This window comes from Lissotriton helveticus, chromosome 9 (genome assembly GCF_964261635.1).
Source record: "Lissotriton helveticus chromosome 9, aLisHel1.1, whole genome shotgun sequence".
NCBI lineage: Eukaryota > Metazoa > Chordata > Amphibia > Caudata > Salamandridae > Lissotriton > Lissotriton helveticus.
Window position 1 is genome coordinate 151,580,688 of NC_136070.1, and position 26,292 is coordinate 151,606,979.

At 46.3% G+C, this 26,292-nt stretch overlaps 1 protein-coding gene and 1 pseudogene across 2 annotated transcripts in view; both read left to right on the forward strand.

Moving 5' to 3' along the window:
• The window catches only part of FANCM (FA complementation group M), an 837,191-nt gene that overhangs the window by 423,111 nt on the left and 387,788 nt on the right, over positions 1-26,292 (forward strand). For both annotated transcript variants that reach the window (XM_078659682.1, XM_078659683.1), the window contains exons 9-10: positions 21,890-22,077; positions 25,458-25,664. In XM_078659682.1, the coding sequence (XP_078515808.1) occupies positions 21,890-22,077; positions 25,458-25,664 (395 nt within the window). The remainder of the gene's footprint in view (positions 1-21,889; positions 22,078-25,457; positions 25,665-26,292) is intronic.
• Positions 7,555-7,786, forward strand: LOC144782534 (V-type proton ATPase subunit e 1 pseudogene; annotated as a pseudogene).

The window sequence follows — 26,292 nt, forward strand, 5'->3', positions numbered from 1 at the left end:
TCCCAAGGGATCCAACCAGTGTTGTCCAACCACCAGCGGAAGGGAATTTTTAATCAGGATTCCGGCACCCCTCGAGCCGGTGGTAAAGCCGGCGTGCGCCCTCAGTGTATAACCAAATCTATTAAGGGCCTTATAATGATTCCCTATCAGATTTGTTTCTTGGAGCAATACTATATCAGGGACGTGCCTATGCAGATATTGAAGAACCATGGTGCGTTTAATCTTATTCTGCAAGCCATTAACATTCCAGGATAATACACTGACTTTCTGTGCCCTCGACGTATGCATCACAAATATAGATCAGTACAAACTGAGATGACAGTACCCAAACTCTACTGCCCCCCACCACCCGCCTGCCCACAATATTAACCAATTTCTAATACAGAGCTCCCAAGTATTCTCCCTTTATATCTGTAAATCTATTCAATCCCGCTTTTACAGCAATCCGTATTCAATTCCAATATGCAACCCCACAGTATTCACCATTGATCCAAATACTCCAAATACTTCTATTCAGCCAATATACGACAATGAAAGTCCAAGTCCAAGCGTCTTCCTCGCTCCCGGCCCGATAAATCCGGAATGCCTCACCTTGGTGAAACGCCAAGGAGCTGAAAATAAACCAAGTGCAAAACAAACAAAATTGGTCCAGAATGCTTCTCCATCTAAAACATAGAAACGTCTGGCTTTCCATCCGCGAGTACTGTGTGCAATATAAGCATCTAACTTTACCAACAGAAGTTATAAAGAACTACAGCTTATGACCACCCTGGATTTACCCATCCCCCCGGTAGCATTATTGGGATATGTTAAAAAAAAAAAGTTGCTAAGCCATATTGTAAATTCTTCAAATAAGCACTCTAGCTGGGAAAATGGAGAATTGCTATACTCTAGAGTGGATGAGGTATTCCGAGATATGCACTCCCGCTAAGGCATCTTAACACCTTCTTGGAAGACGTAGATACATACTGATCTTTGACACCACGCACATCCTGACCCAGAGACATAGGGGGCCCACTGCAGGTAAACCTTGCTGGGATTAGTGATTAGCAATGACTCTCTGGGTTAAACAATGGAGAAGAGGTAAGGTTACTCCTATCCCACAGTGGAAATAGATTATAAACTGTACCTCTTAGTAGAATCTGTCAGAAATACATTCTCCATTTATATTTCATAGTGTAAAAAACCTGCTAAGCACCTGAGTTGATGTTATCATAATCCCCAACATACTGTAATGCCTGGGCTTGTTTGAAAACTGAAAATAATTTAAAAAACATAATAACTTTGCCAGCCAGTCCTTTTCCTGCACAATATCCTTCAAAAGATGGAGCCCTTGCATCTTGAAATGTCTGTGTACTAGGTAACTGTTTAATTCTGTCAAGTTTATCAGAGGTCGCCAACCTTTGCCTTTCTTTTTCACTAAGAAAAAATGTTCACAAACACATTCTAAGTCTATCACACCCATGTGCACTTTTTCCACAGTCAACTCTCTCTGGTCTAAAATTTAAATATTTGAATAGGCATCACCATGACTGCAGCCTTCCTCACAAATTTTCTAGAGAAAAACAAAAGAAGTCTCCATAGTCTCCCTGGATTCCTCCTGAAGCCTGATCTCACTATTCTTCCTGTTTAGGGAAACTCCCCCATTGAGTATTGGAAACCTCTTCCATTTTCTCTATTTTGAAAGTAATAATGGGACCTCAGCATTACAGCTGCCAGCTGTTTTAAAATAAGCATTGAAAATGCAATAGGTATCGCCTTTGATTAAGTGAAAGTCATTTGCTTTGCTAATGGTATTGTATAGCAAAGCAAATGGCTATAACTTTATGAGATGCGAGACCTATTGCATTTTTAATGCTTGGTAATTAAGACGCAGTTGTTCGTGCAGCGGGGAGCTCAGGAATAATGCAGTCCAGAAATCAGGCATGCTGGTTAATGGAGTTAATATATGATGAGTGTTATGTGTGTTTGATCTGTGTATGTACTTGTATTTGATGTGTGAGTTCGCCCATATAAAACTGCAAAACAAAATGTGTTTCCCAGTCAGTGTGTGTGCGTGTGTTGAAATCGACATAAGCATTCTGGAAACATGTGCTTTTTATTGTTCTTGTATGGATAGCTGCTGTTGCTGCACGCTCCGTCACGTTGCCAACAGGAGGGTTAGTGAAAATAAGTCATCAAAATGTGGCAATGAATTTATTGCAGCGAAAGTAATGCCTTCATATACCCAAGTTTGGCACAGGGAAAGAGAGGAGAAACTACAACGTATGTCAATTTTGTGAACAGAGGAGAGGATGGAGGGGGGCTTTGATCAGATTAAGACCTAGAGAGTCACAGCACAATAAAGGTTACCTATGGTAGGTATCAGATCAAGAGATAGGCGCCAAGGTGGCACCTCGGGCCTCGGATGAAATAATGTGGTCTTCCTCAGAGGGTCCTGTCAGACTGGAACAGACTAGCCCGGTGCGCATCTTGCAGCACTTCAGCGCAAGATCAAAAATGCCATGGCAGGACTTCAGACCCGAGGGAAGGAAAAGTGTTCAGAGGATCTCACATGGCCATGTATGCGCCAAAGGGCACTTTAAAGTGCGTACACGCTACCTACAGCGTGAGTGGCTATGGGCCTCGGGCCAGGTCGCCCCACGCCGCTGCTGCCTGCTGTTGCCTGCTGCCTTGCCTTCACTGCACTGATCCAGCGCTCGCTGTCCCCACTGTCGCTCCTCCCACCCTCCCGCACTTTCCCGCCGCTGCCTCCTTGAGGCCCGCCCCCTCAAAGCCCATTCGCCGCTCCGCTCCCGCCACCCAGCTGCTCCCAGCTGCTCCTCTCTCCCGGTTCCCGGTTTCTTAAGGGGACCGCGAAGCGGCGCAGGGAGCGACCTCTGACCTGCCCTCAGGCCAGGTCGCCCCCACGCCGCTGCTGCCTGCTGTTGCCTGCTGTTGCCTGCTGCCTTGCCTTCACTGTGCTGATCCAGCGTTCGCTGTCCCCACTGCCGCTCCTCCCGCACTTTCCCGCCGCTGCCTCCCTGCGGCCCCGCCCCCTCAAAGCCCATTCGCCACCCCGCTCCCACCACCCAGCTGCTCCTCCCTCCCGGTTCCCATCTTATGGAGACCGCGAAGCGGCTGGGCAGCAGACGCGCGCAGCGGGCGCACCGCCAAAGGCAAGCCCGTCTGCGCCCGTCCATGCCTGGACCGCGCCCTGCGCCAGAACCCCTGGCCCCCGCCGACGCCAAGCTACCAGACTGATATACGAATCCGCCGCCCTCAACGCACTCAACACCGGACGACCACCCGCCTGCTACCAAGCCACCCCGAAGCACACCCATGGTCCCTTCACCTGCCAAGCCTGCAAATTCACCTTCCTCACGGAAACCTGGATGAACGCCTCCTCGGCCCCCGACATCGCCATAGCCATCCCGGATGGCTACAAAATCACCCGGAAGGACCGCGTCAACAACACTGGAGGAGGAATCGCCATCATCTACAGGAACATCATCAGCTTCACGACCAACGCCGAAGACACACTCACCGCTGCCGAACACCTACACTTCCAGATCCACACCGACCCCCAGACCACCCTTAGAGGAACCCTCATCTACAGACCCCCGGACCCACGAACACAATTCAGCGAGACCATCGCCGACTTCATCAGTCCGCACGCCCTAGCCTCTCCAGAGTACATCCTCCTAGGAGACCTGAACTTCCACCTGGAGAAAAACGACAGCAACACCACCCCCCTGCTCGACAGCCTCGCCAACCTCGGACTCAAGCAACTGGTAGACACGCCCACCCACCTCGCCGGCCACACACTCGACCCCATCTTCTCCGCCAGCAACCACGTCTCCTTCAGGTACTCCTCCGGACTACACTGGACCGATCACAGCTGCATCCACTTCACCTTCAAAAAGACCACCTGTCACCACCAGACACCACAGATCCCCCGCAGATGCTGGAGCAAAGTCACCACAGACCAACTGACCAAAGCACTGAGCCAGAACCCACCTGGCGACACCCCGACACCAACGACGCAGCGCACAAACTCGCACAGTGGATCGCCAACTGCGCCGACAACCTCGCTCCTCTGAAAAAAAAACCAGGAAAGACTAGCAACAGAAAAACCGCAAAGAAATCATGCCGAACCCTCGAAAAAGCCTGGCGCCACCAGCGGACACAAGAAAACATGGCTACCCTCAAAAACGCCACCCGCGAATACCACCAGATGATCCGCACCACCAAAAGGACATTGTTCAAAGAGCGGCTGGACAACAACGCCCACAACAGCAAGGAACTCTTCAGCATCGTCAAAGAGCTCTCCAATCCCAGCGCCAGCAACAACGACATCTCACAATCACAAGACCTCTGCAACTCCCTCGCCACATTCTTCCACCGCAAGATCACAGACATACACGACAGCTTCGGACCCCAGACCCCGCCTCCAACCACCAAACCAACAACCCCCAACCCCAGCCTCAACACATGGACCACCATCAGCACCGAAGACACCACCCGCGTCATGAACAGCATCCACTCCGGCTCCCCCTCCGTCCCATGCCCTTATCATATCTTCAACAAAGCCGACACCATCATCGCACCCCACCTCCGGAACATCATTAACAGCTCCTTCATGTCAGCCACAGTCCCTGAAAGCTGGAAACACGCAGAAATCAACGCCCTACTGAAGAAACCAACAGCGGACCCCAAAGACCTCAAGGACTTCCGCCCCATCTCTCTCCTCCCCTTCCCGGCCAAAGTCATCGAGAAGACCGTCAACAAACAGCTGACTGCATTCCTCGACGAAAACAACTCGCTCGACCCGTCCCAGTCCGGATTCCGAGCCAACCACAGCACCGAGACCGCCCTCATCGCAGCCACCGATGACATCAGGACCCTGATGGACAACGGAGAGACAGCCGCACTCATCCTCCTTGACCTCTCGGCAGCCTTTGACACAGTCTGCCACCGCACCCTAATAACCCGCCTCTACAACACTGGGATCCAAGGAAAGGCCCTGAACATCGTTCCTCTCCGACAGAACCCAGAGAGTCCGCCTCCCACCCATCCGCTCCGAGGCCACCAAGATCATCTGCGGCGTACCCCAGGGCTCCTCACTCAGCCCTACCTTCTTCAACATCTACATGAGCCCCCTCGCCGCCATCGCACGCAAACACAACATCAACATCATCTCTTACACCGACGACACCCAACTGATACTCTCCCTCACCAAAGACCCCCTCACCACCAAAGCTAACTTCCAGGACGGAATGAAAGATGTCGCAGAATGGATGAAGCTCAGCCGCCTGAAGCTCAACTCGGACAAGACAGAGGTCCTCATCCTCGGACAATCCCCATCCACCTGGGACGACTCCTGGTGGCCCACGACGCTGGGCGCCGCACCGATACCCAAGGACCACGCACGCAACCTGGGATTCATCCTGGACTCCTCCCTCACGATGACCAAGCAAGTGAACGCAGTCTCGTCCTCGTGCTTCAACACCCTGTGCATGCTCCGAAAGATCTTCCAGTGGATCCCCACCGAAACCAGGAAGACAGTCACCCAGGCCCTCATCACCAGCCGACTGGACTACGGAAACGCCCTGTACGCAGGAACCACAGCTAAACTTCAGAAACACCTGCAACGCATACAGAACGCCTCCGCAAGACTCATCCTCAACATCCCTCGCCACAGCCACATATCTACCCACCTGAGAAACCTGCACTGGCTCCCCGTCAGCAAGAGGATCACGTTCAGGCTGCTCACCCACGCACACAAAGCGCTCCACAACACGGGCCCCGAATACCTCAACAACCGCCTCTCATTCTACAGTCCCACCCGCCAGCTCCGCTCCACCAGCCTCGCCCTCGCCACCGTCCCTCAGATTCGCAGAGCCACCACCGGAGGAAGATCGTTCTCTCACCTGGCAGCCAAGACATGGAACTCCCTCCCCGCACACCTACGACTGACCCAGAACCATCTCACCTTCAGGAAACACCTCAAGACCAGGCTATTCGAGCTGTAGCAGCAATCCCCCCCTCCCCGCCCCTTCAGCGCCTCGAGACCCTCACGGGTGGGTAGCGCGCTTTACAAATTGACTGATTGATCTATCTGCTTGGAGCACCCTTTGTATTTCTTGTTTGTGTTTGTGTTCTCTTGTGGATTCCCAAATGTGCTGCGTCCTTGACAAGCAGCACATTGTTTCTCCTTCCTCTATAACGCCCCAAGGTGAGAATCCCAAAAAAGGGAATCCTGTGAGGGACATTTCTGCAAGCTTCCCCACCCCCCGGGGGATCTCCACAACATCAGCACATAGCGGCACAAAAGGCGAAACTTCTACCACATCTACCAAGAAATGTTTAGTCTGGAGACCCTGCCTTCTCAAAGAAAGGCGATGTAGGGAAAGAAACCGAGGACACACGCGAGTGTTGCTGCGCACTGCGACATGTGTCGGTTGCCTATAAACACTGCAAACTCCGCCGCAGCGTGAACCTGCGCGTACCGAGCTGGTTTTGTAGTCCCTGCAACAGGTCTAAATCCCTGCCTTTCTGCAGCGTGCATTCTGGACCCCGGCCGCCCACAGCAGAGGAATGTCCTCACAGGGGGAGCCCCCCGGCTCCCTCCCCAGCTCTGCAGGCTGATTGTAATGCCGGGTGACACTAGATAAACAGTTAACTTGGGCTGCAGAGATGGAGTTAATTATCCAGTGAGCTGCACTGAAAGCTGCCCCACCGGTGGCAAATTATTTGCTGCTTGATCAGACTATGGAAGGGAGGTTGGGGGAAGGGGGAGGAAGGGATGCCGATTCATAGAGAAGCATGAACAGGCACCAGAGTGAAAATATATAAATAACGAACAATAAAACGTACGTGACACGAGCACTAACAGGCACCAGAATGAAAATATATAACTAAACTGAGTGCGTTGTCCGTGAAGCGGAGCCGCGACTCACGACTGTGCCAACGCACGCAATAGTAAAAGAAAAAAGTGCGGCCAGTCATTGTAAAGCCCACCGTCTCACACCGCCAGTAAACGATCCAATCCCTGTGGGCGTGGCTTAAAGAGGACAGGGTGGCAACCAGGAGGGACTAAAAACCCTCCTGTGCAATGAACGAAGTATGTTCAGAATAATTGCTGACGAGAAACGACGCACACCAATGATAATTGGAGGCGGAGCGGAGACACGGCTTCGGAATCCGTATTGATTCCAAGACGCCCTCGCATGGCGAGGGCAGCGCATGCGCTGTTTTCGCCAGGCCGAGACCTAAACATTGGCACGTAATACACATCTCCTATTCACTTGTGCCTTACTAAAAGCAGTGAAGGTAGATACATTTTTATCTGGTCATTTAATCAGCCCCTTGCCAAACACTAAACCTTGTGGCTCATCTAAAACTTCCTTTGTGGCCACACCCACTAATTTAGGATTAATCTTCATCAAAATGTCCTTACTTCTCTCTACTAATTCTATGTTAGCATTGTATAACATACAAATATCATCTTGGCTTCAACCACATAACTCCAGGTGTGCGTTAGTCTCTGTGCTGCTCGCGAAGGCTGCAAACATGGCGTAACTGGGGCTGGCAGTGGCCATTATTATCATGAGTGGTGGGTGCAGTGGTGCCCTAGTTCATCCCCAAGGGTCCTAACTGGGGAGTCATCAATACAATGTTTGTGAGTTGTGCCATTTGCTGTTATCTCTTCTGGCTCATAGATGTCCTGGCACTGATCAATCCACTCTTTGGGCCACAACTGGCCAATAAAACCCTCTGGTACCTGAGGTATCATAGGCTGTGACCATGTTCTTCGTTCCTGCACCCTTTCACCCAACCACGAGTCACACGGATTGGCATTCCCATTCAAAGATGGGCTTGGAAAATGCTATTGAAACAGACTGTGAAAATACCTTAAACATATATGACTGTGCCTTGAAACTTTAATTGTATTGCACAATCTTCTGATTTGGACCTCTCTTTTTTGGCAAAGTTTTTTCTGTTTTACAAACCTATGTATTATTTAAGTGTGGTAATTTTAAGTACGGCTAGACATAATAACACATCAATTCCCAACTTTTTCAAAACTGCCTCTTCTGCCATATCCACAATTCATGCCAACGGAACTAAAATATCAATTAATGTGTCTTAGCACTGTTTTCAAGAGCGTTCTATGCTTTACCACTGATCTCTTCCCATTTTAAAAAGAAATACTTTCTTGATCTAGATTTGGGAGAACATAAACCTTTTCTTCTGTAAAAGGTCTAGAGCATTCTGGTCACATTAAACTTCAATCCCCCTTATCTAATGCATTTCTCAACCATTCTTTTATTAATATTGTCACATGCTCCATTGACCACCATTCTGAACTATCCTCTCTTTATATCGCCAAGAACACATTGCTCCTATGTGGTGCTATGGACACCCATCTTATTATTTCTGTTATCAGAATTTGACCCATCTTTCTCTTTCTATGAGTATTTACACATCTGTTAAAAGTTTTTTTTGTGCTCCTCATGCCTCTTTTCTTATTCTTAATGTCTTCCTCCTCAGACAAGGTCCGAAAATCTTCATCTGAAGGTTCCTCCCTCTTCCTTTTAAGTAAAGCAGCCTCCTCTTGATTTAGCTGAATGGAGGTTAATTTAGATTTTTCACAGCCTGGTGGGCAGAAAATCTGGATTTTATTAAAGCCACGGAGGCTAAGTTTCAAATCTCCTTTATTGCCAGCTCACAACAGCAACAATAGAAGAATATAGAACTTCAATAACATTCTAATAGGCTGTAAAGTCCCCCCACACACCGTGTTCCCCCTTCTTTTGCGTTGCAAACAAGATAGTTTCAAAGATCCATAACTTCCAAACGAAAACTTTCATCAGTAAAAACTTCTTAATCTGGAAAAGAAAAAAAAAATACAAAATCAATAACTTTTTGCCATTAGGGAGGGTGCCAATATTTGGAGGGATAATCTTAGGCTCTGTGTCTTTAATAAAATCCAGATTTTCTGCCAACCAGGCTTTGAAAAATCTAAATGTTATGGCGTGACATGGAGGCTAACATTATGCAAGTTTACAGTGCATTTAAAACATTGTCAACATCATTTGTAACCGGTATAAAATAGTAACTTTTAAACATACTTTCAATAGACAAATCAGCAGCCCTTGGGACATCTTGCAGACCTCCCCACAGGAAGAAAGCTTTCGAGGTTGAGGCACCCCTAAGGGAGTGTGCACAAAACATATTCATGTCTACACCTGCTTTTTTTTATTACTTCCTTTACCCATCTTGCTAAGGTGGGAGAAGACACTGCTCTATGAGGCGATCTATAGGATATTAGTAATTGTTCTGTATTTCCTCTCATACTCAGTCCTTCACTCGTATTCCTTCAAGCATTTCACCATACAATGTTTTTCATTCTGTGCAAAGAAGGGGAAGAAAACAGAAGTGGACATGGTCTTTGTTAATCTTTTTAGGTAAAAGGAAACCCCTTCAGGTTGGAATGCCCTGCCTGTGATGTATAAGACTTCTACGTCTGAGGTCTCTCTAAAAGATACCAGGCATAGCAAGAAAGTGAGTTTATAAGAGATACATTTTAGGGATAACCCAGAAATCTTTCCCCAACTTAAGAACTGTAGGACATCTTAACGTTCCATAATGCAGCGTATTTTGCAGAAGGTGGGTTTAGTACCTGCGTACTTTGCATGATTTTTTTTAGTCAGTAGGTTTTGTGCTACAGAGACTCATCTACAAGGCAGTGATCTGCTGCAATAGCCGATCTGTACACCATAACTGTTCTATAAGAGTCCTGATGTGAATAAATCGGACAAGTAACCACATGTACTAAATCAGTTTAAACAGGATTTTAGTTCCTTTAAAGACACCAACAAACTCATTTCTTCCAAGCCAGTCTATGTGCTTTCCTTGTGCCAGGTGCACATGACTCTGATATGAGTCTCAAAGCGTCTGCCAAAAAGCCTGGGATCTAGCACTGTCTCCTGAAATCCTCCAAGCCATCAGCGTCAGTAGTCTGTGCTCTACAAGAGGATGCGACTCTCCTTCTGGGCCTGTAATTATTTCCCTGAACATTTGAATTAGGATTGATAAGTCTACGCATATTTCTAGTAGGATTGCGACCTCCAAAGTGGTGTTATCACAACAGTGACCTCGGTGTTCCTGCGAACGGTTAACTGTAGTCTTGGTAGAATGACAAAAGGAGGGAAAGTAGAAGGTGCTAAGCCATGCCAATTCTGAAGAAAGGCATCCACGCCCTGCGGCCAGAGTGTCCTTCCTCCAGCTGAAAAGTTTGGATTGTTCAGCGTTCAGTCTGTCTGCAAAGAGATCCACCCCGAAGGGTCCCATTTCGACTGGATGCTGAGGAAAATGTCCTTGTTAAACCTACAATTGCTGTAGTCTCTGAAATCCGGGAGAACTTATCCGCAAAACCATTGCTCAATCCCAGGATATGCTCCACTGCTATTGCACTGCCCTTGCTCAGGCAGTAACTCCAGAAAACCTTGGCTTAATCTGAAACACCCTTGGAGTGAGAGCCCCCTATTTTGTTGACCTATCTGACCGCAGACACATTGTCCATGCGTAACATCACAGAACACTTAATTTAGTCTTAGATGAAGGAGAGAATTGCAAATGAACCTGCCAGTAATTCCAAGCAGTTGATGTGCAACTCTTTCTCCTGATCTGACCAGCATCCACCTGCTGATGAGTCTCCACATCTTGCACCCATCCCTCTAAACTTGTGACTGATTCTATCGCTATTTCCGGGTCTTGCCAAAAAATGGCTCTGCCGTTCCATGCTTCTCTCTTACTCAGCCACCAAAGTAGTTCCTTCTTTGAATCTGGGTCAAGAGACAGCATTTGAGAATAAGATTGATATGTTCTCAATGCTTTGAATATTTGGAATGCCTGGTAGTACAAGGGACGTGGGTAGATTGCTTGGATTGTTAAGGGCAGAAGGCCTAGGATCCTTGCAAAAGCCTTCAAGGGGAATTTCTATCCTAGATTCTTTGCAAAGTTTCCTTAACTTTTCCCCTGATAATTTCAATTCTGCCCATATTGTGTCTGACAAAACCCAAGAACTGCATTTCTTGTTTTGGACAATACAAGATTTTTTTGTACGTATGGCAAAACTCAGGTGTTCTAGTAGCCTGATGGTAAGATCTGTGTGGTGCGAGACCACTTCTCTGGGCGGTGCCATTATCAGGATATCGTAAAGTATTAGTCTTGCCCTCAGCCATCCTGCTACGTGACTAAGAAGCTTAGTGAAACTCCATGGGGCTGAGGAAACCGAAAGGGAGACTACAGAATTGCCAAAGTCTGCTTATCCAGTTGAATTGGAGAAACTTTTGGTGTGATGGCCAAATTGGGATGTTCAGGTATGCAGCCTTTAGATCTAACCGAGCTTGACAACCCCCTTTCCTTAGCACATCTCTTAAGAGGTGCACCCCTTCCATTTTGAATAGTTTCAGACCACCCATTCGTTCAACTCTTAAGGTTTATCACTGGACTCATCCCTTTGTCCTCCTTCTCCACTAGAAAGATATTGCTGATAAAACCTGACTCCCTTCCCTCTCGTATTGCCGGTTTGGTCAATAAATCCTCTACTGCTTGTGCTACCAACATATATTATTCTTGTGATATCATTTCTGGGAGAATTTTCCTTTGTAGTGGTGTAGCTGTAAATTCTGTCTTGTATCCCTTCGCAGTCTCTAGGACCCAAGGGTCCTGACTCACCAAATTCCAGTTTGCACAAATTTGGGCTAGTCTGCCTCTCAAATTTATAGGGCTATCTGAAAGGTCCTTCATAGTTCTGACCTGCTGAAATGCCTATTTTTCTCCGCTCGCCTCTGAAGCCTCTCCCGTGAGGTCTTTGTTTCTGTGGGTAGAATGACGAGTGTGGAGCCAAGTCCTGAACAGCTTTTGCCACGGCCAAGGAACCGACCCTGTGTTCTCCTGGCCCTGCCAAAAATCCTGTCCTAGAAGACTTTCTTAATGTCTTTCTTGGACTTCTGAATCGAGCTGTATACTCCAATGTACTTAGCCATGTTCCTGATAAAGTTGTCCCTAAAGGTAGACCCAGGGAGGCAGCTACTCCTTCTCTAGTGGTCAGTTCAACCAATTTGGGATCTGTTTTTAGCAATATGTTTTTCCTTCTCTCATTGGAGAGTGCAGTATTTGCGTTCCCCAGGCCGACAGATGGCTCTTTGAGCCCATTGGCGCAAATCTTTGGGGTTGATGAGGGTGTCTTCAAGATAAGCAAATTTAGCCATCTCAAACGTTTTTATGAGTGGGCCAGTAATATCAAGTAGACTGTCTTGGCAGGACTTGAAGCCTTTAATGATACCTTTCCTAGAGTCCTTTCCTCCCCTGGCGATAAATGCCACCACCTTTGTGTCTAGCTCTTGGGTTGACACAACTTTATCCAGGAGGGAGGGGCGTGGGCATTCAGATTTAAGACCGGACCTGACCTCTTTTGGGATTTCCTTCCAAAGCCAAAAAGAAAGCTACTCCGCAGTATGCTGCAATGGAGCCCACTCCAGAGACAAGGGGTGATTGATGTTAAACGGGTCAAACATACTCTTTCCGAATGGGTCAACAATGCCCATTTTTGACCCAGAGGCCATTGATGCCTTGTCAGTTGTACCCGTATTCCTCACCTCTATCTCCTCAATATCCGTATCAAAGTCAGAGGAGTAGGATAGGTTAATTTGATCCTCCAATGCTATCACTGGGAATAGGTATTTCTGAGCCTTTTTCTAAACCCATCTGCAGTGCCCGAGGCACCATCCTTGTCGCCGCCAAAGCGTAAAGTCATTTTTTTAAATTTTATTTTTTATTCCCTTAGGCAGGTTTTCCCCTGCAGCCTCTTTCCTCTGGGCCTTAACCACCCCATCTGCCCCTTCAAGGTGTCGTGGGACAGCAACTGGCCAACCCTTCTTGTAGAGAACCTCCAGTTTTGTATTAAAATGTGTCATCCTGTGACCCCAGTACCTTATCCAACTCCTTATTTATAGGTCCTTCTAGTCTATCCTCCATGATAATCTCTGAAGTTTCAAGGGACATGGCAGAAGGTAAATATTATTTAAGATTACTGGGCTCTGTAAGGAAACAGCTGCTCTGGCAGTTCATTGGACTAAAACTGCCAGAATTCAAGCAGTTTGCCCAATCAGTTAAAATGGCCATTGTAGTGTCTTTACTAGGGTGTCTCAATCTCATAAAATGACCCCGGCATGTACAGAGCATGCCTGATCATCTCTTAAGGGACTTTCCTCTAATTATGAGTTCCTTTCTCGTTTTTTTATTTATTAAACTGTGCGATGGTTGTGCATCACACCGTTGCCTTTATTTACATGGGCCAGCAGTCGCTGAGCGGAGAGGAGGACTTCCAGCGTCTTTGTTATACAAACTGACTCCCTTCCGAGGCCGCCCTCGCGTTATGGTTCCACCGGACTGCTGCCAATGGGTGAGTCACCACGCACACCTCGACAGTCCCAGCTGGAGGTGTCTTTCGCGAGCTGGTCTTTGTGTAGAGTCGGCTCGCAGGTTTGTTTTTTTCCAAGAAGCTCCTGCTGCTATTGCAGCGGGACTCAGGCTTTTCAAAGAAAGATGTCTTGCAGCAACAAATGGCGTGGGGCCGATCTTTGAAAGAAAAGACTGGTCCACGGTGAGGGCATATTTCTCGGCCTTAAGGAGCTGAGGGACAGCGACAAAAAGTTGTATCTGCTACAGAGGTAGTAGGACCTCCGGTCCGATACTGTAAGACAGGAGACGTTAGATATAAGAACAACCACCCTCCTTCCCGGGGTTAGGAAAAGAAATTGGGAAGTTGCACATTAACCTGGTTGAAGGTGTTAGTACCAGAGTAGGAGGGGATATTCTTATTTTATTTAGGAGCGAGTGGGATATCTCAAGGTAAAACATCACTTAGTAAGTATTATTAGAACATTGAAATGTGGAGCACTCCATTGAATACAATGGAGTGCTCCGAGCTATTACGGGCCGCAAAGCAACATTCCAAATTTTTACAAAGGCCTCTCAGCGCCTGGGGGGATTTAAACCCCCTCGGGCTCAGAGAGGCCTTTGTTTTATTTATTAGAACATTCTGCCCTCTAGTGGCAGAATGTTCTAATAGCCTTATAGCCCTCAGTAGCTGGGCTATACTGGCCATTAAAGTCCCGCTCCCTTGTTGGAGCCGGCCTTTAATGGTCGGTATAGCCTGCTACTGCGGGTTATAAGGCTATAGTATTATAAAAGCTGTACTTATCTTGTGAGCAGCAGCAACAAAGAAGGGAGAACACTGCATGCAGGGGGGACTTTACATCATATTGGAATGTTGTTGAAGTTCTATATTCTTCAATCGTTGCGGCTGTGAGCTGGCAATAAAGGAGATCTGCATAATGTTAGCCTCCGTGCCATGCCATAAAATCCTGTCGACTCGGTCCTTCAATCATAATGAAGTTTTAAAGACTTGCATCTGTAAAATTTTCAAAAGGAAAACCATCAAATTCCTTCAATTAATATTCCTGGGGAAATACTCTAATTCTATGCTAAATTGCACACTAGAAGACTTCCACATAAAGGGAATTAGAAATACTATTGATATAACGGCTTTCTGAATCAGTAAATGTTTCCCAAACAACCTAAGCGTTATAACCCCCTCATGATCCTTATTCAAATCGTAATGAATCAGCCCATATAAAGATGGAGCCTAGATCTCGCAATATGTGACTACAGTACTGTTTGTGAAAAAACTGTCACAACGTGAAACTTGTGTCTATTTACAAAGCTGTAGCCATCAGCACTCGCGTCAGATGAGAGGGTGTGTAAAGTAAGTTGTTTTTCACTAAATTTAAACTGCTTAGAAAATAATATATTAGATAATCAACAAATCGAGAGGAATGCTTTTGAGACAGATGTCTCTACTAGTGCAGAATGCATATAAATCAAAAATAAATTGTAGGACAATGTATTCTAATCAACACAATAGATGACTAAGCCAGTAAATAATTTGAAACGCTTTAATTCCCAAGTAGTCCAATTAAAGTAATCCTAAAAAAAATTACGCTTCATAAATGATATGGTATGTCCCCTATTTTAATAACACTTACCCCAAGATAAATACTGGTAGAACTGAACTTATCTCTGTGAGAAACAATTAAACGGGGAAAGGAGTGCATGCACAGGACTCGAACTCTTTGAGAAGATTCCTAATTGGAATCATTTTTTTGTGATGTATTGATTTTTAAAGGGCTGCATAAAGGGCAATGCATAATGATAGCCTCAAGTTATATAATGAAATCAGAAGGCAGCTGCCACTCACTCTATAAGTGTGGACTTGCGTCACACCACGCCTCTCATCCCTGTCACCTTCAGCAATGTGCAATGCTTAGTTTGGGATTAGACCATTCACCCTCCAACAACAGTTCATAACCTATTGCAAAAGTAGATCCATGCATTCTAGGCTGCCACCCATTTTGACGACCCCACTCTTCCAAAATGGCAGCAGCTCCTTCTCCATCCAGATGGGAAAACTCAGCAGCTCCATTTCTGCACAGAAAAGAAAATCCACTATTTCCTGTAATTCAAGAGAAACAGAAAATCTGGCTCATTCCATAATAGTGAAATGCCATTGCTCGCGCCCATCCTGCATAATCACGAAATGCAGGTGACAAACTTTACAATTTGGGAATTAGGTTTTTTCGAATGCGCGCATCTCACCCAACATCTCCCGCACTGGACATACTGCACCCACTCACCAAACGCTCCCACTAGGACCCCCCATGCCATGGACCGATGCAAAGTAGAGCTCTGAGCGGCCTCGTCAGGGGTCTGCAGCGCTGCATACATTCTGTAAAACAATACACGGAATCATATTTTATATAACTCTCAGCGCAGTGGACACATCCAGATTAAGTAGGTCGATGCACTCATGGGTGGATGTGTCCATCCGCCAAAGGTCACCGCGGTGAAGTGAAAGCGCCGCCGTTTCGCTACCTCCGTCCGGAATTAAAAGGGTGTGATTTCGGGGCGGGATTAATTTTGACGCTATGAGCGTGCACGGCTCGACAGGATTATGACGTGCCTGAGGTGAGGCGCGTGAGCGGATTTACAGCGGGATTACTTCGCTGGTGCCTCCTGGTCCAACCTGCCACGCGAAAGTCGCCTGCTTGTCCCAGCTGTTTCAGATTTACCTTGGCGCATTTACATGTTGCGTGTTAAGTAGGTCTGAATTCAATTAATATATTAACCATGCATGGTTTGAATATTTACCCCAGTCATCAAAAATACTTTATCATCGTTTTTGGGACCTCATTTCATAACTATATATTTTAGAACGTAACCAATGTTTGGACATGTTTAGCTACAGTTTCAGAGCATTGTGTTTATAGGTCACCAAACAGAATGGAATGGAAGTAAACTGAAAAGGAAAGAAGGTCTAGTTTCTCATCAAATGATGTGGAGATTAAAAATACACAAGAAAAACAGCCTTGTACCCAAATTATGGACTTTGATGGCATTGCGGTTTAAGAGATGTGTGCGTTTTAGGACAAAGTCTGTATCTTTGTGAACGAATTGGAACGGTGGCCAATGATTCAGAAAAGGAGGAGACAAATATTGCATTACAAAAAACTTTAACCTAGAAATAGAATGAAGTTTCCCCTAACTAGTTCATTAAATTCAACCATTATGGCTGTGGAAAAGGTAGATACTAAAAGCAGAGTCAGATTGCCTTGTTCTATTGCCCGCAACTCGAGTGAGCCTCCATGATTGCCTTTGGTGCTGTAACTTATTGCCTCCCTGCAACAGCATTAGCTATCCCACCATGTTTCCCAAAAAATCATACATAATATACATACATTGAGGGACTTTTGGTCATCCACTTTACCTGTTGACTCCTTTCACTTTAAGTGACAGCACAAGGCGTTCACACATTCTTAACATCCTCTTAAGTATAGTTACTTTCTCTTCAGTGATAAAGATATTTATTTTGCCTGCACTATAGTCAGTGCTTTAAAAGGGAAAAAATAAGTGCAGGTACTCATTAAAATAGAGGTGTGGCAAGTGGGAGGGGCTAGGGGCTAAATATGATCATACATAATAAATGCTGTACCAGTTGCAGCACACATTAAAAGATATGAGAGATGTGTCACAAAAACAGATTAAATGAAAGCCATGATGGCACTTTCACCCGAATGGTCGCTGCGCACCTGATTGAGAGTGAAGGGTCTGTCTAGAGACCCTATCCTGTTAATCACAGCGTGACACAAGCCCTCTCAAACCCCTGCAGTTTGGGGACATTCAAATGGGCGCTGCTGGAATCTTCAATAGCAACTCTGCAAAAGGCAACTTCACGGCTCGGTTAATTACCGGCTCCACGGAAGCAGAGCGCCCTCTGCCCTGGAGGAGAAACCTAACCTGAGCCTGCCGTGCCGTGGATCAGGGTCACGGTATTCTCCCTGGCTACAGAGAACTGTCTGCTTTTCAGTGAGATGTAGCTCAACTGGGAGCAGAAGAACCACCACTGATCATCAGGCATGATAAAACCCTCATCCTTTTCCATGTTCTGAGTGACAAATTTATTCTTGGTTATACCTTTTAGACTTATTGTTACATCATTGTTATCCTCTTCCGTTTTCCCTGCACTGCAGTTACCTTGATCAGGACAGCTAGTGTTTTATGTTGGTTAGGGTACCACCCCAGAATACTCCTAATGGAATACAATAATCTAAAATATAGAAAAATGTTGAAAGAAGTAGTCTACCCTAGATTCTTGAACTCAGCCAAAGACAGAAAGAGTCCCCAATAGTATAACTAGCCTACTGTGGTAAATCTTAATTTGAGAAATTGTAATATTCCCTTGGTAGTCACTGGAATCTGAGCGTTATTCAACTCTAAAATTGCAGATACATATATACTTTCCCGGGCCAACTTTTTTATGCCATTCCCAGCGTGCACACTGTCTGGTTCATCTGTTTGGTGGGCCTCCTACAGTGTCCCATTACTCTGGTATCTAGAGACCAAGGGTCTAGTCCAGTGGGATGGTAAGGCAAAGGTCATACATGTGGGAGTTGAACAAGGAGAATAAAGCACTGGCAGGACTGCTCCACCCTGCTGCACTGCTGTCTTTTCATCCGTTCTATGCCGCTTTTCATGTTCTACTAGTTTTGTCACTCTTGTTCAGCGTTTTCCTCCTCCCTACCCTTTTGCTCTATTCCCCGGTTTTCTTTCACTGTTTTGTGCCTTATTTCTCCTTTTTTTGCCACCCATTCTCTCCCCATCGTGCTCCTCTCGAGCACGACTGCTCTCCCCACCTATCGCCGTCTGGATCTTTTCTCCTACCCTCCCGTCACTCCTCTGTGCCTTAAAAATGGTGGCTGCAGCAATGTCGTATAACTAGCATGTAGTAGTATACTTGTAAATGTAGTAGTATACTTGTAAAGCGCACAGCTGCCCCAGCAACGGGGCGTCCCGGCGCTGTATAACTCTGGGGAACCCGTCCTGGCTTTCCCTGTAGGATGGTCCCTTTGCTGGGAGTCCCCAAGGTGTAGCCAGGCATCCCCGGAATTGGTGGGGCCGTTGTGGAGATTAGGCAAGCTAATGCCCAGAGTTGCCGAGTGGAACCCCTGATTAGAGTAAGCACCGAAGCGAGAATTATCGAGTCCGCTGACCAAGGTCCACGACCCTGCTGCGTCGGGAATTGAACCCTGGTCCCAGGCTGACTTCTGCTCTCAGGCCTGCCGCCTCTAACCAGTGAGCCACACTACTCCATGACTTCACTACAGCATACTGAAGATACACCAAAGGCAAGCTCGTATGCGCCCGCTCCCACCCCTCTTGTCCACTGAATACCCACCACGGCCTCAGACATGGCTACACTGTCAACGCATGCTTCTCACTCAACCCCGGGCACCGGTTCCTACACTGCACTCTTGCCTCGCCCTCTCGGACAGAAGGTGCCTTCTCCTTTCTTACGTGCCATTACTCGTGCCCATCCTGCAGCACCACCCCTCCAACCACACACACCACATGCAACACCTTTAGGCCCCGTCCTGATAGCCATCAACTCCATGACTCCTCCTTCAATTGCTCTCTTCTCAACATCCACTTTTTTTCAAGCACGCCACCCAAGTCTGTGACCTCCTGGAGGATCGTTTTCCTGACCTTTTTTTTTCTTCTAGAATCCTTGCTTAAGCCAGCGACAGCCAGTGACCTAGTCATTGCCACACCTCTGGCTACACAATCAAAAGCCAACAAGCCTGGAGGCAGCATAGGTATCATCCACCAAGAAGGCATCAACTGGACTACCATTTCGGCCAACAGCAGTAGCTAGTTAGAACACCTGGCCTTCAAAATCAACACTCCGTACGCTTCTACCATATGCTGCCCCTTGGTCCAAGATCCAACTTCAGTTCTTCCCTTGTTGACCTCCCCCTCCACTGACACTAGTGTCCAACTAATTTCTCTGACTCAGTTGACCTCATCGTCAAACTAGAAGACCATACCGACCCCAACTCTGCCAACCACTTAGAAGAACCTAACATCGAATGCCTCACCCAATAGCGCCTCACCCAATGGGTGTCCGACCCGCCCACGTGGGTGTACACCTCTTCAACCCAATCTTTGCCATCTTACCCAATAACTTGGTGGCCAACCCCATCCCACTCACATGATCGGATCACTACCTCATCCAATTTGACATCCAACTACCCTACCAGGCCAAGCCCACCAAAACCTGTACAGTTCCATCCACAATGCAATAGTATTTCTGAAGACAAATAGATCTCCAAACTCCTCGCTCACCGCACCCCTCTGCCCACCAATTCACCTTGCACCATCTCGAACTTCAACACATAGGTAACCTCCAACGCAGTATCCCTGGCTCCTATGGAAACAACCTTCAAACTCCAGACTATGTACCAGGCCAGTTGGTACACCGAGTAACTCTGACTCATGATTGGCCACTGTAAGCAACTGGAACGCTGCTAACGTCACACCCATAACACTGCGGACAGTTGGTCCTCCGGATCTGCCATCCAATATCTCGAAACCACCAAGCAATATTTCCTATCTTCCAGCATACACATCTATAACTCTGCCAAAGAGATGTTTTCCAATATTAAAGAATTCCCCCTACCAGCACCACATTGACCTGTTGGGCCGCAATCACCACCACGGAAGTCACCAACACAATGTGATTTATCAAATCTGCATCGACCTCTCACTACATCTTTGCTAGAAGACTTCGCCCTATCTGCACTGCGTTAAATCCCATACTCAACATGTCACTTTCTACCATCACCATTCAAAACACCTGGTAGCATGCTACCATCCTACCCCTTATGAATCTATCCCCTGAATCCCTGTCCAAGGCAAACTACAGACCAATCTCCCACCACCCTACTCAGTCACAGTCCTCGAAAAGCTGGCACGTTCATGACTCGCCAATCCCCCTAGAGTCACTCACCTCCAAGACCCCTCACAAACCGACTTCAGAGCCAACCACAGAACTGCATAGATTTTAACTTCAAACAAAGCCCTTCAAGAGAAACTAGCACTTTCTGACTTCTCTGGTATTCTTTGGCCCCTGTGTCTGTATCCCCCTCTAAGCTTTCTTTTCCTAAGAAATGGATGAATTAGGTCTCATATTAAAGACCTAGCCAATGTTGAAGTCTTTTTTGGTGTGACCCAAGCACTTTGGAGGAAAATGTTTTGATGATAAGACTTCCAGTGGTAAACGCAATAGAAGTAGTGTGACTTTATTTCTGAAGTTGAGTCAAATGAAGGGGGCCTGCATTTTCTCTCTCTTCTCTCATGAGTCTGGTCTTAGATGATCCTTCTGTTACTTGTTCTGATGCCTTACCTTCGTCAGCTTATAAGAGGTCTCACTTATTTTTTAGCAGATACTGGGACTGATGGGGGAGGGACAACTATTAAAGACAATACCAGGTGTGCCTGCAAGATTAATGGAACTTACTTTGTTCTGGCACGTGTTTCACTTCCCTAATTCTGTATCCCCTCTTTGGGGTCTACTATCTTTTAGGTATTTAAATGTAGTGTTCTGCTCGAACTGTCTTAGACCCCTTTCCTTCAAGTGACAACCCCTTTGCAGCCCCCAAGTGTAGCAAGTGGTCCACCTTCGCTTCTAATGCATGTTGAATATTTCGTGACTCCTGTAGTAATCTTCTGTCAGGGGGATTCTTCTATCTCACTCTATTTATGAAGATGAAATTGGGGCTAACAAAGCATGTCGGATGTTGAGCTATACTTTTTCATCTCCCTGGCTTATGGAAACCCACCATTAGACCAGCACTCCAGAAATGATGCTCTGTTTAGCCAACCAATGCTGAGGATTATCATCAGATGTTAAGATTAGCCCGAACCTACACACACTCACACACTCACTCTCACTCACACAGTAAATACCGGTTGCTCGCATTAGTTACTTTTACACTCTTAGATCTACAGTTCCCTTCCCCCTAGAAAGCCCACTAGTCCCCCAGCTTTCTCTATCTTTGTGAATCTGTGACATTGGTGTTATTGACAAGAGAACAGAACTGCCCTAAGTGGTGGGATAATGGTTTGTAGGATAGTTGTGTGGCCCCAGTAGTTTGCACGTCAGTCTTGCCTTTCAAATGTTCATTACTACTTTGTGCTGTCAGGTTTGCTACTACCCTCCTTGTGTCAGTAGTATGTACCCTCAGTCTGAGGACAGTTTGAATGACTGTTGACTAAGAAGTGCAAATTCACTATAGTAAGAAACTTGTAATGTTTTGAATTGGGTTGATGTATGTATCCACATAAATAAAATGTGACAAGAGTTAACCTATATAGTATTTTGTCCTGAGGCAGTTATATTTCTATTTAACGGACATTAGAATTTCTTATTTTGAAACAGGTGAAGGTGCATCGGAGAAAGGTCCTGTTGATACCCGGGTTATGATATTTTCTTCATTTCGAGACAGTGTACAAGAGATTGCTGAAATGCTCAACCAGCACCTACCAGTTGTGAAAGTAATGACCTTTGTTGGACACTCTTCAACAGGAAATGGAGTAAGAGGATTTACGCAAAAGGAGCAGCTTGAGGTAAGGCACCTGAAGAAGGGGCTATGCTTATTATAGGACATAGAGAGGCTGCTCCAGGTTATGATTGTTAGTAAAGAGTAAACTTGTTCTTCTGTCACTCAGATACAGTGTTATATGTTTAGTGGTCTAACCTTTGAAGGATTTATTACCAAGACATGTACAACTCATTGGACTGTATCATTAAGGACTATTCATTTTAATTTCATTCTGTCCCTTTTGCATCTTCGTCTCAGCACAGTTATGGCTAATGCGTCCATTACTATTGATAATGGCATTACTCCTAGTCCTACTCCCTCGCCTTCCTCCAGCACAAGTGAGGCATGCCTCCCCCAGACCTACCCCCAGCCCGTAAAAACTCTGCTCGCCCCCACCTCCACCTGTACGTAAACAAGCCGAGCTAGCACTCAGATGTACTGCACCGGGAGGGTGGGAGGGCCCTAGAAGGAAGGCAAGGGAGTAGGACTAGGAGTAATGTCATTATCAATAGTAATGGATGCATTACCTCCCGTCCCTCCCTCGCCTTCCTCCAGCACAAGTGAGGACATAGCAAGCAGAAGAAAACAGAGACTGACAACTGAGTGATGAAGAACACCGAAATTTAATAATGTGCCCCAACACAGCAGATCAACATCTCTTAGTACCACATAGAGGACAAGACCCTGTGACCCAGGACCTTATCCAAACGTTCCAGATCAGCAATCTGATAGTGACGGACAAACGTAGAAGGGGACGATCAGGTTGCAGCCCTACAGATCTCCACCACAGAGGTACCCTGCAACTCAGCAATCGTAGCAGACATACCGCGAGTAGAAAGGCCCTGAACCCCAACCGGGGGTTCCACCCCACGTATCTTGTAAGCCAGCAAAACCGTGGACCGAATCCAATGACTCAACGTAGCAGTGGAAGGCTTCACACCTTTCTTAGCAGGACCAAAATTAACAAAGCGTCCCCCTTCCGGAAGGACTCCACAACCTGAAGGTACCACAGCAAAGCACGTCGCACATCCAGACAGTGCAAACGAGATTCCTGAGCCGAGGAAGGAGCACGTCAGAATTCAGGTAGAATCACCTCCTGACTGAGATGAAAAATTGACCTTGGGGACAAAGGTTGGTATTGGCACCAAAACCATCCAATCCAAAAAAATGTTGCAGAAGGGATACTTACAGGACAAAGCCCCCAACTCACCCAAGCTTCGTGCCGAGGTGATGGCCACCCAAAAACAAGCTTTAAAAGTCAAGAGTTTTAACTCGAGACCCTCAATGGGCTTAAAGGGAGGACAGGACATCCAACACCAGCTGAAGGAAAGGAAAGGAACGGACAGGGTGAAGAAACAAATTCAACAGATCCTGGAAAAAAACGAGGCATCAGGCCCCCGTCATCCCTCAAATTATGCCAGGAGCCCCGAAAAGCCAGAATGGCCGCCCACCGCACCCGCAGGGAAGGCACTGACAACCCCAGACGAGCCCCATCTTGAATGAACTGCATCACCAAAAAGAGGTCAGCCACCGTGGGATCAACCTCCTCAAAAGCACACCAGGCTGAAAACGCCCTCCAATGCCTAGCATAGGACAGAAGGGTGGAGGACCTCCGAGAGGCGTGCAAAGTAACCGCCAGCTGGTCAGGGACCCCCAAAACAGCTAAGCCATGCCGATCAACTGCCAGGCCGTCTGATGTAACCTCTGCAAGGAACTCAGGAGAAGGGCCGGAAATAACAAAGGACACGGAACCACAGGAACGACCCACTCCCGGTCACAACACAATCCGATCAGGAGAGGAAACCAATTCGCCCAAAGCCAACGGGGCGAAACAGCTCCACCTGAGCATGTTCTCCGCCCTTAGCCTGAACCAGAAAGGTCTGGAGAAGCAGAAAGGGGGGTAAGGCATACAGAAGACCCTGAGGCCAAGGAGAGGTGAAGCCATCGACTCCCAAAGCCCTGGGACACCGGCCCAGAGAACAAAACAGGCCCACCTTGGCATTGCGCGGGTCCGCAAACGGGTGCAACACAGGGAGGCCCACCAACTGGTCGAACAAACTGACGAGGAAATGTTCCTGCTCAATCGATCTCCCCGCACATTGTCCACCCCCGAATGTAGAGAGCAGACAGACCCAGTACTGACTCCACAGAAATGTTAAACGTTTTGTGATTCTTAGTCCCGCCACCCCTTTTCATTCATCCGACAGACACTTGCTGCTTACTCCACTGCTTGTGTTCTATATCTCTTATCAGATGGCAGACAAAGGGCCTTAGGCTATGATGCCAAGTAGCATGTTGGATTCCTGTCTTTTCATGCGTGGATCTTGGCAAGAGCTTATGCCACACACTCCGATACTCAAGCACATGAACATTTGTCTTCGCAATCAAGGAGTTGGACATCCCTTGCATAATGACTACAAGATGGAAGGACTAAGAGTGCAGGAGTCACCTTCTTTTTGTTTGTACCAATCATGAGCATGTGCAAGCGTTCACCATACTACTTTGGTGTTTTGACAATAATTATTTTGATTAACTTGCTGTCCTAGCTATTTTGATAAATGGCGTTTCTTGAGGTGATGGAGGATGCGAATACCAGCATGTCTAGTATTGACTGCGTAGATTTAAGCAGCGAAGATGATAGCCTGTGTGTGCATGTAGTATGATACTCCCTAGTTTTTATGTGATTAGAAAAACAACAGCTAGTAAGCACCCTGACTTACATTTGTTTGCGTATTAATCAATGTGGTTAAATTCTTAGCCCCCAAAACCCCCCCACCCCCCAAATTTCTTTCTTCTGAACATTATGTTGTTTAGGATTTTCTTTAGCGGTCTCTCACAACTCACCAAAGAACATGATTCAGCTACCTTAATTTCCCTCATGGCTGGAGCGGTCATTCCTCCACTTTAGCATTTTCCCATTTGGCTGCAGACTTGGAGGCTGCTTTCAGCGTATCGTGGGCTGCCATGATTCTGCCACAAATATTCTATCCCATTCCAATGGCACCCTCCCGTATAGAGGTGCCCTGAAAATGTTTGCCGGGGGGATTATGGTTTTTAGTCTGCTCTAATTTTCCACCAACACTGCTGTATGTACAGGGCATCAAAGGATAATGTTTGCGTTTTACTCGAAGTATTTCATATTAGTTATTATACCAAAAATTACAATTAACTTTTTTCACTATGAATAATGATAACAGACTGCTGGCTCTTAAATAAAACAATAACAACAATAAAATAATTTTATTATGGCCTTCGTTTTACAAATAAAAATGAAGGTTAAGGTGATTATCATATGAAACTATAGTAGGATCCACATAAGCAAGTAAGTCTGAAGTTAGAATGTATATGGTTATAAGACACTAATAATACTGAACTACCTCCTGTTTTATTTTGGTTTCTTCGTAGGTCATGAAACGCTTTCGAGATGGTGGTTATAATACACTAGTTTCTACATGCGTTGGGGAAGAAGGCTTGGATATTGGAGAAGTTGACCTCATAGTGTGTTTTGATGCTCAGAAAAGTCCGATTCGACTTGTGCAGCGCATGGGCCGAACCGGACGGAAGCGACAGGGGAGGATTGTTGTTATCCTTACAGCAGGCCGGGAAGAACGGGTGAGTTTTACTTTTCTAAATCTAAAAAATCAGAATAGAAACAAATGCAAACTAAAGGATTAGTAATGCTCCATTGTCTAGTTGCATTTCTATGGTTTATTACCAGATATTCTTTTCAATTTACAGCAAAAGTGGGCAGGAAGTGAAATCACTAGATATTGAGTAAATAGCTCTCAATGTTATTTACTGCCTTATTCAAATTATACATCATACCAGTATAAATGTACAACTAGATTATGTTGCATATGAGTTATTTACAGGCTGAGTTATTTAAGTTTGAGCAGAAAGTGATCAGAGTTTGAAGTGGATAAAGCAGAGAGGGTGGCAGCAGAATTCAGAGGTGGTGTTATGACAAGGATTTGGAAAGAAGACAATTGATGTCTAGAAATGCAGCGAAAGATGAGGGATGCACCGTGGGTGGATTAAAGACTGGCTACTTTTGAAAACAATATAGAATTTTAGGTGAACGAGAAAGGTTGCAGAGATAAAGAAGCGGAGATGTGAGATGAGTTTGATAACTTGTACAGCACATGGATAGAAACACTGAAAGCTAGAGAGGCATGATAACATGCAATGTGTTAATCCATAAGATGGAAAAAAACTATTGTGTTGTCAAGAGATGATAATA